The sequence below is a fragment of the Chenopodium album genome, chromosome 21, assembly GCF_948465745.1.
Source record: "Chenopodium album chromosome 21, dcCheAlbu1.1, whole genome shotgun sequence".
Classification (NCBI taxonomy): domain Eukaryota; kingdom Viridiplantae; phylum Streptophyta; class Magnoliopsida; order Caryophyllales; family Amaranthaceae; genus Chenopodium; species Chenopodium album.
The window spans coordinates 15,689,537-15,702,779 of NC_137854.1; the positions used below are offsets into that span (position 1 = coordinate 15,689,537).

Below are 13,243 nucleotides of genomic sequence, written 5' to 3' on the forward strand. Positions count from 1 at the left end.
TCCTTTCGAGCAGAAATCCCAGACCGAAAACAAATATCAACAAGGGTGTCACGAACAACGTTGTGCCGATGTTTAATACCCACCATCCTATCACAAGACACTGCATGATCCCCATAAATATCCCCATCAAAACCCTTGAGCAAGCAGAACACGGTGTTGAAATGGAGAATAAAGGAACACCCAACCTGTAACAAAGAACACTATGGTAAGTCTTACCATTCATAGTCTGACCCAAACCCGATATCGGAACCGCCCGCAACCAGGCCGAAGAGTGATCCCCCTGTTGGGACTTCCATAAGGCAACCTGACGCGCAGATAAGGAGAAAGTGGAATCCGCAGATGCAGTGACCTTCGTGAAATATATATCTGCCAATTTTTTCATGAGTCTGGGGGCAACGATCTCACTAGGGTTACTCATAAGGTTAGTCTCCACAGTCCTGTTAAAAAGACTAAGAGCACCATCGAATGCCAGTCCCGGACCAACAATACCAGAATTGCTAAGAAGCGTAGCTTGAAGACTAGAAGACTGTAGACGTGACGCAAGGAAAGCATAGTGCCGAACATCACCCGCCGAATAGACACCCAAACCCGAAGGGCCACATCAAAAGAAAAAGGTAAGGTGGCAAGTCGCCATTGCCAATCACCAAAACCAGGCCCCGATGCAGTTACAATACGCTCCAAAGAAACCCGAAGGGCCACATCAAAAGAAACCTGTGCCGTTTCAAAAGACGAGGAGGACAAGTGCGCATAGCAAAGTACAATTTCGAAACCCCAATACACGCACGAAGAAGCAACAACTCGCATTGGGGATCATCGAGCATAGCAATAGCATCCATTAGCACAATGGTCTTCGACACTTTATTATTATTATTATTATTATTATTATTATTATTATTATTATTATTATTATTATTATTATTATTATTATTATTATTATTATTATTATTATTATAAATTTAGCATAAATTTTCCTTGAATTTTTTTTTAACTTTTAGATGTATATTTTTTAATCTAATTTACCTTAATTTTACTTTAGGTTTGTATAGTAAAGATTTGGAAATTCTATTTATGTAATCCCCCGTATTTTTAAATATTTTATAAATGAAAATTTATTTTATTTATAATATTTATTTGTTATTTTTCATAATTTAATTTCAAAAGTTTCAAATTATTAATCTGGGTCGAAAATTATTTGAACAAATTATTTTATGCACCTTTATTCTACAATTTATGTCCAATCACACAAGCCTAACCCATTTGTTTACTTAATCGACCCATTATTTTTATGAGGCCCAATCTTTCTTTTTACCCTACAATAATTCTCTCCTATAAATATCCCATGAATCTCCAAAAATTTCCCACACAAAAAGGTTAGTCTTATTTTCATCCTCCTTTGTTTCATTATTTTGCTTAATGTTAATTTAATTGTTTTGGGTTTTGATTTTAGTATAAAGATTATATTTTTAGTATCAAATTATATTTTAATGGTATAAAGATTATAAATTTCAGATTATATTTATGTTATAAATTTCATATTTTATGAATTATAAACCTAGGGTTTCAATTTATTGAAAATCATGATTTTAGGGTTTTTATGAATAATTGATTTAGGGCTTTTATAGTAATGATGTTTTGAAATTTTGGTGATTATAACTACTGATTAGTTTAACTTAATTCCAGATTATTTTGAACACATAGATTTGTGTTTTAATTTTTAGATTTTCGTTCGTTAATATTAATCCCGTTTTAATCCCGATCAGATTTTGAACTCATCCGATTTTGATGAAAAAGTAGTGTTTTCTATGTGGAAACAACGTTTTAATAAAGACTCACTACCTTTGGTAATGAGCACCACCCTCTCGTGGCCAAATTCAGCCTTTAAATATGATTTTCAGGCAGTTTTTGATTTTAACGAAGTTTTTTTTAAACTTAGAATATTATCCTTGAGTTTGATTAATAAAATTAATTATGTTTAAAGTTAATTAAGCATAAATGTATGTTTTTATTGAAGTTTTAAGTGTTGGAAATAGTTTCTAAGTACTACTTTTGATGTTTTATAAAGAGGGTTTAATCACCCATTAAAAAGGGAGATTTTTAGGGGTTTTTTAATATAATTTTCAGATTTTTATTAGACTTTGAACTTGCTGTAATTTCAGGTATAAGAGTGTATTTTAAGGTTTTTATGAAGAAAAATTTAAAGAACTATATATAAGCCTTTAATTTTAATTAAAGGGAAGGTTTTAAAGTGTTGTTTGATTTAGATTTTGAAGGTTTTAAAGTATGTTAGTATTGCTGTAAATTTGATTGATTGGGTATTGATTGAGATGTTATTATTTGGCTTAGGAGAGGAGTTTATTGAAGGTGATTTCTAGTTAGTAAAGTGGCATACTAATTCGTTTGCTCAAGGTACGTACAAGTTACAAAACCTTTCTTTTAGGTGCATGTTTAAGGACGACAGATCGAGAACTTAGTATCATGTATAGGGATGACTGAGTTAAATTGTTTGGTTATACATTGTGAATTTCGTATGACGTGCACTATTTTATATTGCAAGTATTATTTGTGCTCTAATTATGCAAGGTGCGCTTAGAGGCAAAGGTATATGATTGGTGTAATGATTAATTTATTACTCATTCATGATTATGCAAGCAGGATGAGTAAAGGAAGAATTTAAGTCTTCTAAGACGAGTTTGAGGTTTTGGGGTGCCTTATGCACTCAAGGTGTTTATACACCGAGGTAGTAAAGGAATAAATAATAAATGTTGATTGCCACTAATAAATCAAGAATTGAAATTGAAAAGTTGTTTTACTTGATTGAATTGATATTGGATTGATTGTATTGTTATGCATATGAGTCATCACCAAGTCTAAACCTGTAAATCACGTAAAGTGCAAGATGGATGAGCAATAAAACTCTGGATTGGTGCACTTCGGGAGTAATGACAATCAGGGGTTGGGGTACATGGGGTATTAGCCGTGTACTTTTCTCGAGGCCGTCTGATCTACGAGTCTCTTGTTTCAAATATTTTTCAAAACTAGGAGTTAGGTGAGATCTCATACTAACTACGGTCACGGAGTCGCGCCCGTGGTCGTTGGATGTTTATTGATGTTTCCGAAAGGAGGCATGGGGTTTTTCTTTTATTGATGTTCCAAATGGAGCATGGGTTGGACAACCTTGTCTATTGCGTAATCCAATGAATAAAAATAATGATTTACCTATTAATAATTAATGGAGTCTTAATAATATAAATAGTTGAGTCGTGTGTTGAGTCTATAATTTAATGATGCATGATGATTGATTATTAGTAGCATGTTATGGATTTCTTAATTTATTTTGCAGCTTGTATATACTCAGCTTTGCTGATTGCGTGCTTTGTGTGTCTTTCTTTGGTCATGGCCTTCGCCTTTCAATGACCCTGTGACGATCCAATTTTTACACTTGTAATATTGGGGAGCAGAATTACCACAGGTTCTTACACATACAGCATTCATCAGGGTTATGGGATCTTGAGTAAAGAGTTGGTTGTTTGCATTTATATCTTTTGCAAGTTTGAATTTATTTTAATTTGATTTTATTCGACACTATTTCTTTTGGGTTTGAATTTATTTGAACACTGAATTTAATCACTTACTACTACTATTGGGTTTTGAATAAGGGCCTTAATGGTTCCAAGTTGTATGACTTAATTTGGTTTCATTCGTTGGTTTTGAAACTTATTTATAACTGATTTAGTTTTTCCGCTGCTATTTTCTGATAAAGCCTTAACGTTTGAACACGTGGCGGTAGCACGCCAGTAATTCTCTTGAATATTGTTCAGGGTCCTCACACGTTTAAAGAGAGAATTATTGGGCTGTTACAATTTATTTAAAATTACATTAGATATGTAGTTTAAAATTACATAAAATGGAAAATATTAATTACAGAAATGGAATGTATATAAATCAATATAATCACAATTATATTATATGATTTGGTGAATATTTTGTGTATAACTTAGAGTCGGTAATTAAAGACATTGGTTAAAAAAAACAAAAAAAAAAACAAAATAGGGAGGGGATTTTGGAGGGAAAAAACAACATTTTAGTATTTGTATTAGTATTATATGTTGATTGATGATTGATTGATTTTGATTTTTTCTCAAAAAATTAACACGTATCATTCATCATTTTCCTTTAGTATACAATTATAGATAGACATGTATTACATTCATAAGACACTATGTTAGTATTTAAAAAATTCCTCAAATTGAAAGATATTACAGGAAAACTTTCCTTTATTTTTTGATTGTTATTAGAATATTACTATGGATTTATATGGTTACAATTTTTTTTTTCAATTTAAGAATAATTCCAAATCAGATAATATTGATTTTTTTTTTTTAACTTTCCTTGTATAAGAGGCTAAGGTTTTGACTGAAATCTGATTTCACACTTAGTATGTACTATGTAGTCATATAGATAGATTTTTGCACTATATACATGCTCTACTCTGATCATATTAGTGATTTATAATAATAAAATATGCTGTCAATTGTCATATGTAATCCTATACAATTTATAATTAAATATCAACCTTTAACATTTTAGATTTAGGCCCCGTTCACTTCACCTTATTTTTGCTGAACTAAAATTATTTTTATTTACTGATCTAAAATTAATTTTGCTGAACTAAAATTATTTTTACTAATTTTCTATTATATTTCTTCTTTAAGTTTACTAACTTTTATTGAACTGAAATTATTTTTAATGAATTGAAATTATTTTTGCTAAACTGAACTTACATATACTTAACTGAAATTAATTTTACTGAACTGAAATTATAATTACTGATATTATTTTTTTAAGGTGAAGTGAACATGGCCTTACTGGTAATTAAAAAGATAAATAATATTTGGATCTTGTTAACAAGCGGCATTATTAGATAACAATTAAAAAAATATTTGTTAAAATGGTATTAATTTGGAGATGCATGTTAAAATCACCTGTCAATCGGTGTAATTAATGTTTATTTCAAGTTAATATTTCTACCTTATCTTCATCTTATCCAAATGCCCTTGGAGCATTCATTAATATTTGCCACAATATTTCAATAACCAAAATTGGCCGCAACACCCTTAAATATAGGTTAGGTACACTGAGTACCCTGAACTATGCATAGTAGCCAAAACACCACCAATTATGGTGTTAGGTGCAATGCGTGCCTTAAATGTAAATTTCTAGCCACTAATTTCATTGGATCGGAGGAGGTGAATCCATGCGTGCTAAGTGGATGGAAGACTACATAAATGTTCTTAAGTGTGAAGATTCACCTCATCCCGGTGAAATAAATTGACAGAAATTTTCATTTATGTCACGCTTTGCACCTACCACCATAGTTGGTGGTGTTTTGGCTACTACGCAAAGTTCTGGGTGCTCAATGCACCTAAGCCATACATTAAGGTGTTGCGACCAATTTTGCCTATTTCAATATTAACATACCCTAAAGGTGTCAAAATCTAATTCAATACGACCTTAAAGAAACTCGATTTAAGTTTCAACTTATATGATTAAGCATAACTCAAACTTGAACTAGACTTAGGGCACGTTCTGCTCAACTTAATTTCAGTTCAGTTCCTAATTTTCTTCTCTCATAAACAATTCATTTCAGCTCTATTCGGTTCAGTTCAAGATGTGTTCCGATTTGCTGAAAACAACTGAACTGAAATAATTGGGGCGAAACTGAACTTGACTGTACTGAAATGAGTAGAGCTGAAATAAATTGTTTATGAGAAAAAAAATTAGAAATTGAGTTAAACTAAATTGAACTAAACTGATTGAAACTGAACTGAATTGAACTAAAATTAAGCTGAACTAAACAAGCCTTTAACCCAAGCTAAACTAACCGAACCTGACTCAAGTATCTGAATTAACACCTCTTAATCTTTAATACATACAGTATATAGTAAGGCCCTGTTCTTTTGAGCTTCTGGGCAGAGCAAAGCAGGGAGCAGAGCAGATTAAAGCAGCTATTTTTAAGCAGAGCAAGGCAGAGCAGAGCAGATTTCAGCAGAGCAAAGCAGCTCTAAAGAACGGGGCCTAAGTCTGGCAAAATGTACTTCCTCCGTTTCTTTTTAGTTGACACGTTTCTTTAGTCACGTTTGCCAATACACTTATTCAATCATTAATATCTTTAATTATTGATAAGCAAAAATTATGAAAAGTTGATACTTTGAAAGTATATAACGTGACGACAAGATCTCACATGACTATATTTTTCATCACGTATAGAGCACAAAATACGGTCAAAAGAAGGTAGATGAATAATGCTAAAGTCAAAACGTGTCCACTAAAAAGAAACGGGGGTAGTATACCATAACTCCATAATACTTAAAAAACCACATATGGAATATTATTATTTAATAAAATGACCCATTTCACTGTGGATGACCGCATTCCCACACAATCCCATCACACCAAATTCACACAATTTGTCAGAAACTTTGCGCTAAATTACTTAATTAACGCGTCCATCATTCTTACTCTTTCTTACTCCATTACTTTACTTTATTTTACTTTCTTCATTCATTTTCTCTCTCCTATTTTTTTAATCACCTTCACATGTTTATAAAAAGCGTGCAATTGCAATACTTTCGCACTAAATCTAGTCTTCAAAAGCAGCCGTATCAACTAACACCTCCTTTTTTACTCTGCCAAAATCTCAATCTCATTCGTTTTCTTAATGTGAATGTAACTCAATAATATCATTTCAATGAATACCAAATCAACGTAATATTTTTGTTTTTTTTTTCCTCATTTAATGTTTGATCCATGATTCTTCATTGCCGAGTTAAACGCTGTGATTTGCAGAGATTCTGCAAAAATGAAAAGTTTGCTTGTTCTTTTGTTTGTTCTGAGTTGTGCAATAAGCTGGGTTTCTTGCGTTTCAGCTGGCTTCAATCATCAACAATCTATCAACCCCATCAACTCTATTCTGGGTAATTATCATATTATTGAATTATTTGTTCATTTTGTTTTTCTGGGTTTTTTTTTTTAGATTTCATTTTTGTTGTTGATTTTTTTATAGTGTTTGAGTTTCATTTTGTTATATGAGATGTGGGTGTTGTTCTGTTCTTGATATAGATTTTTCTGGGACAAGGGTTGTTGTATTATTGATTATTTTGCTTTTTGTTCTTAGTAGCTTGATGAACCTTTTCCCCTTTTTTGGTGATTAATTGCATTATTTTTTTTTTTGATGATACAACTTAATTTAGCTCTGTATTATTGTTACTTTCAAAACAAAAAAAAAAAAAAAAAAAAAAAAAGCTCTGTATTATTGTCAAAGAGATTGTGTGTGTGTGTGTGTTTTTCTTTTTTTTTTTTTTTTTTTTTTTTTTGGGTGGTTGTTTTCATTTATTTTAGTGCTATTTTGGGATAACTTCAGTGAACGCAATTTCAATAATTTTTTTCAAGACAATGTGGGTGTTGTTATAATGGTATCAGTTTCGTATGGAATAGAATAATTATATTGTTACAAAAGGAAAGGAAGGTTAACAGAAACAAAAATGTTGGAATGTAGTAATCAAGTAATAAATAATTTCCGTTAATTACTGGAATTTGATGCATCTACCTGATCAACTACCTTAATTGCCAATCATTTTCTTGATTTGGTATATACTATTTCTTGTTCAATAATCATTTAATTCCCTTCGGATCGATGCCGAGAAATTCTGTTCTTGGTTGTAGCCATTACATATTTACATATCCCTATGAGTAATATGCCTTTGCCTTACTCTTACTCTTCCAGTATGTTGTACTATCATGAGAATATGAGTTGTTGTTTTATCATGGTGCTATTTTGAAGAACATTGTTCTTATTTTTGTTGATATTATGCTAATGATTTAATTATGCAGGCAACCAGAACTTGGGTCCTTTGAAAGATGGTATTTTAGGTCAAGCCCAAGCACCGAGCCCTGCGTATGATGAGCCTAAGATCCCTTTGGTGTTGGCCGGGAATCGAACCAAGAGACCCGATATACTCAGAAAATTTAGCATTTATCAGGATGGATGGGACATTTCAAATAAGCATTACTGGGCTGTAAGAGACTTTTTTTTTTTTTTTTTTTTTTTTTTTTTTTTTGTGTTCTCATGATTTTATAATATAAATTTGTTTCTGATTGTTTGTGTGCTTTGTTTTTGTTCGTTTGTGAAATGTTTGGTTTCGGGGTGTATTTGTTTTTATCTTTGGGTATCTTATCACTCCTGAAATCCCAGAGTTGTTTAAATACTTTTGTATATGTCTGAGACTTTAGTGCTGTACTTTACTAGTTTAAAATGATCTAAGTTTAACTAATCTGAATCCTGGTTTGTTCTGTTTTCTTTGTTTGTAAGGGGTGGGAACATATGTTTATGTCATCGTTTCCTTTAGTTTTCCTCTCTTATAATTCTGTTTGTCACAAAATACAACTGTTCTTCTATAAAATATTACATCAGTAGGATGACACTTGATTATATCGACTCTGACTTTCAATAGTGGGGTTGTTTTACAAGTGTTCATCAGGGTCAAAGTTAGTAGCTTCAGATTTCCATTAACAAAAAACTTTGACATGGACATTAATTTGTAGTTTCAGTTGCACATGCTAATAAACTTTTATTTTTAAATCTAGATCTTTGACTATATTATTAGACTTGGACCGTGAACTAAAAACTTGATAATTTTCTCATGGTACAATTAGCTGTAAAGATTTTCTAATTTGTAGAATATACAATATGCAGTAAATGTTTGTATCATGTATGATTTTTGCTAAATCATTCTGTGTAGAGGAAGTCAAGGAACTAATAATGTGAGACCACTAAAAAACATAGAATAATTCAATTATGGTAATGTTGACTGTTGAATACGGATGACTGATCCGTGCCATAAAATTATATGATATTTACACATGAATATGCGAAGGTCACTGATGGAAGATTCTGTTGTAGTGAACTTTGAATAGCTATTACCTAATTTGTAGCATGTGTAAACTTTAGACTCCTGCCAAGCTTGAGGTGTTGTATTGCAGTTAAAGTTTCAGCCTCTTAATCTGAATTTTCTCTTGCAGTCTGTTGCTTTTACCGGTGCTGCGGGTTTCATCATCACGCTCATATGGTTGGTTTCCTTTGGTATAACACTACTTGTTCACCATTGTTTTGGGTGGAGGATAAACTTTAAAGGGAAAGGATCAACGCTCTCTCAAAAGATTCGTCTTGTGCTGCTAATTCTTTTCTCATGTGGCTCTATGTAATGACTTGAACCCTTCCAATCAGTTGCTTAAAATTACATGTTATAATTTTGGTTTAAGATTTTTCTCTCATATGTGTTTCTATCAGTTGAGTGTGTCTTTGCCATAATGTTGCCTTCTATGATTTTATATACCAAAAAAATGAACCTGCAAAGTCCAAACATGAGTGAAGTTTTGGCCTTCATAGTAGTTCTTTTAATCAAGTATTATTTACACTAATTAATGTGTGAAGTATATAGCTAAAGTATCCTTGATTGTATTTCAATTCATTTCTTTTGAGTTTTGACCCTTTGTTGCCCACGTTATAAACTCTCTATCCTAGGTTCCAGTTTGTGCTTTTATGCTTTATCTTCTTTGCCCTTAATATGTAAATTTAGACAACTCTGCTCAATTATGAGTGTCGGGTTTTCCTGTGTACAATTCATTATATATAATTAATTATAACCTAAAATTTCAGAGGGAAATTTTGCTTGAGATAAAATAGAAACTAATTGTATCTATAGACAGTAAATGGCTATATGTCCTGGAGGAAGTAAAAGAATTTGGAAGGCCGATAACATATAACATTATCACACTTCTACGAAATAGAGAGTATTGGATGCTTCCAGCTTTGCTTTTCATTTTTGTAACACACTACTTATCTATGATTAAAGGTGCAAGATAAATAGAAAATGCTGTTATATCTCAAACTTCTGATGCTTCTTTTATTTATGTTATATCGAAAGCCTCATCCTGATGCAAGATAAATAGAGAATGCTGTTACCTCTCAAACTTCTGATGTTTCTTTTATTTATGTTATATCTAAAGCCTCATCCTGATTTACTCGTTGATTTCTTATACAGGGTGGGCTGTATTCTTTTATCAGTTGGCCAACTTGAATTTCACAGCGAAGGCTTGCAGACATTAAAATATGTTGTAAACCAATCAGACTACACAGCTCAAATGCTAAGAAATGTGTCAGAATACCTAACTCTTGTAAAGTCTGTTGATGTCCCTCAATTCAACCTGCCACAGAGTACCATGCAGGAAATTGATGAGCTGAATACGCGATTGAGTTCTGGTGCTGACACATTAACCGAGAAAACTAATGAAAATTCCGTAAAAGTTAGAAGAGTCTTCAATACTCTGTATGAACTCATATACCCTAATTATATCACTGTCACATGAATTTTAAGATTCTCATGCTTTAATTGAGGATGTTTTTAACACAATTTATGTTCTGATGCTCTGTTATTGTATCTTGCTGCAGACGATCAGCGTTAATTATTGTCGCTTCTGTGATGCTTGTTTTGGCTATTTTGGGTCTGGGTATGTAAAATTGGTGACACTCATTACCTTTTGCTATTTCATCTCTACGATTGTTTGATTTCAGGGGTCAAAACTCACATAATGCTTTTTTGTTGTGCAGTGCTTTCTCTCCTAGGGCACCCAAATGTGATTCACATGTAAGTCTTTGCAGCATCATTCTTTTGTCTTTCCTATCACCAATGTACACTTCACTAAAAAAAATTGTTTTCTTTAATTTTACTTTTGTTCTCTCTATATTGTTGGTGGCCTGTTTTTTCATTTATGCTAATATGTGTCTCATACCTGGACTGCAGATTCATTTTCAGTGGATGGATACTTGTGGCGGTTACATTGACTCTTTGTGGAACATTTATGATCTTGAACTCGTAAGTTAGCTGCAAGAAACTCTCTTTTCATTCCTTCTTTGAAGTTTAGAAATGGCGGAACCCCATGGTTGGAAATTCAAGCTCATCTTGAGACAATTTCTATTCCTCTTCTGTAATCTCTATCATTATTGTTTGCAGTCTAACTAATAGTCAATGGAATGAACTTGCTATATGATGCAGTGCTATTTCAGACTCGTGTGTGGCAATGCAAGAGTGGGTAGATAATCCTCGAGCTGAGACAGCTCTTAGCAACATTCTTCCATGTGAAGATGAGAGAGCAACCAACCAGACACTGTTTGAAAGCAGAAAAGTTGTTGGCTTGCTTGTAAACACTCTCAATACGTATATTTACACTGCAGCAAACACGGATCGACCACCATCTGATCAATTCTACTACAATCAATCTGGACCTTTGATACCCCCTCTTTGCTATCCTTATGATGATAAAATGCAAGATCGTCAATGTTCACCTCAGGAGGTGTCTATGACAAATGCTTCTATGGTATGTATGCTATATTGCCTTTATTTATTTATTTGCACTCGTACAATGCGCTAAAAAGCTTCAGGCATTTCGGTCTCTAGGATGATATTTTTCCACTTGTGCCACTTTAAATTGCAGATATGGAGGTGTTTTTATGATGTTAAGTTGTTAACTGTACAATACTCTGAGATGTGGAAATATCTTAGGAAATTTTGCAAAAAACCACCTTTTATAAGCAATTTTTTGTAAGAAACCATCTTATAATCACACCTTAATCAAATTTTTTTTGCAAATCAATACCTTTATGTCGGAATATGAGGTTTGACCCCATTTTCCGGCGTTGACTACCCCAATCTACTCGCGAAACCACCTCTTTCTCAAGCCCCACCCACGAAACCACCTCCCTCCTAAGCCCCACCCACAAAACCACCCTTTCATAGCATTGACCACCATAAACACACCCCCTTTTACGGCGTTGACCACCCTAAACACACCCCTTTAATGACGTTGACCACCCTAAACCCTCCTCTATAGCCCTAACCACTCTTCTCCCCTCCACTGTCAGTTTCGTGGGAGCAAATGGTGTAGTCCACGCCGGAAAATAGGGTTTGACTCTATTTTCCGGCATAAAGGTATGGTTTTGCAAAAAAAAATTTGATTAAGGTGTGTCTTTACAAAAAAAAAATTTATAAGGTGGTTTCTTGCAAAAAAAATGCTTATAAAAGGTGGTTTTTGTAAAATTTCCAATATCTTATCTTGGCATCTTAAATATAATAAAGCTGTGTATACTCTTCAATGGCCTTTAAAGTATTACTTCTATGTAGTGCTTGCAAGTAATAATATGAAAATTTCACCTGAACCATACTGCAGGTGTGGGCGAAATACATCTGCACGACATCTATGGATAACAAAAACTGCACAAGTGTAGGCAGGTTGACTCCAGGGGTATATAGTCAACTGGTGCTGGCTGTTAACGCAAGTTACGCTGTGCTGCATTACACCCCTGAGATGCTCAACCTTCAAAACTGCAATTTTTTGCGGGAAACATTTATGACAATTACATCACGATTTTGCCCTCCTTTGGAACACAAACTACTGATTGTGATTATAGGTTTGGGATTTATATCAGCTGGTATAATGCTGTGTCTCATTCTTTGGTTAGTCTATGCAAACCGCCCCCGAAGGGAGGAAGCGTTTGTGAAAACCCCGTCAATAACAGGCTCAGGCAGTTGCAACAGGCTGAGCAACCACCATGAAAACAAGGATGGTCGTGTTAGTATGGTATCTTTTGTAGTAACATCTCCAGCTAGAGTTGTTCCAGATATAGAAAAATAGTTCCTTGATCTGAGATTTTCATCCCACCTTCCAATTTATGATAGAGAAACCGAGGTGATGCCATTTGTTAAACATCATCTTGAGTTTGTGGCTGGTAGGAATTGTATGATTATTGTATATTGTATCGTAATTTTGTATAGTATATTGTTTGATAATAGAAATGAGCTACGATTCTTGTATTCCATTATATGTTTGGGCTGTAAAATCTGGGCGCAAGCAGGTTATACTATATCTGGTGTCCTGATCTCTATATCAAGCTATGGGCTGAAATTAGTTACATTACACTATCTTAATCCCATAAGTGGAGTCGGTTATATTGTACTGATGATTTTAATTGTCCTAATGGTTTGCAACAATTTGACTTTTGAACTATTCACAGACTATAATTGACTACATGTTTGACTTCGGGAATTTATTCTTCCTAAGGGATTATCTCATCATTTAGCCGTCTAAGTGCTAGAGAATTCTCTCTACATCGTGTGTTGATGCTAAATAT

General features: G+C 33.2%; 1 protein-coding gene across 1 annotated transcript; it reads left to right on the forward strand.

The window, feature by feature from the left end:
• Nucleotides 1–6,584: 6,584 nt before the first annotated feature.
• Nucleotides 6,585–12,932, forward strand: LOC145601767 (uncharacterized). The gene is made up of 9 exons (XM_081657835.1): nt 6,585–6,974; nt 7,891–8,075; nt 9,079–9,257; nt 10,101–10,385; nt 10,508–10,566; nt 10,667–10,703; nt 10,860–10,931; nt 11,112–11,433; nt 12,283–12,932. The coding sequence occupies exons 1-9, from the start codon at nt 6,860–6,862 to the stop codon at nt 12,745–12,747; spliced, it is 1,719 nt and encodes a 572-aa protein (XP_081513961.1). The 5' UTR covers nt 6,585–6,859; the 3' UTR covers nt 12,748–12,932.
• The last annotated feature ends 311 nt before the right edge of the window (nt 12,933–13,243 follow it).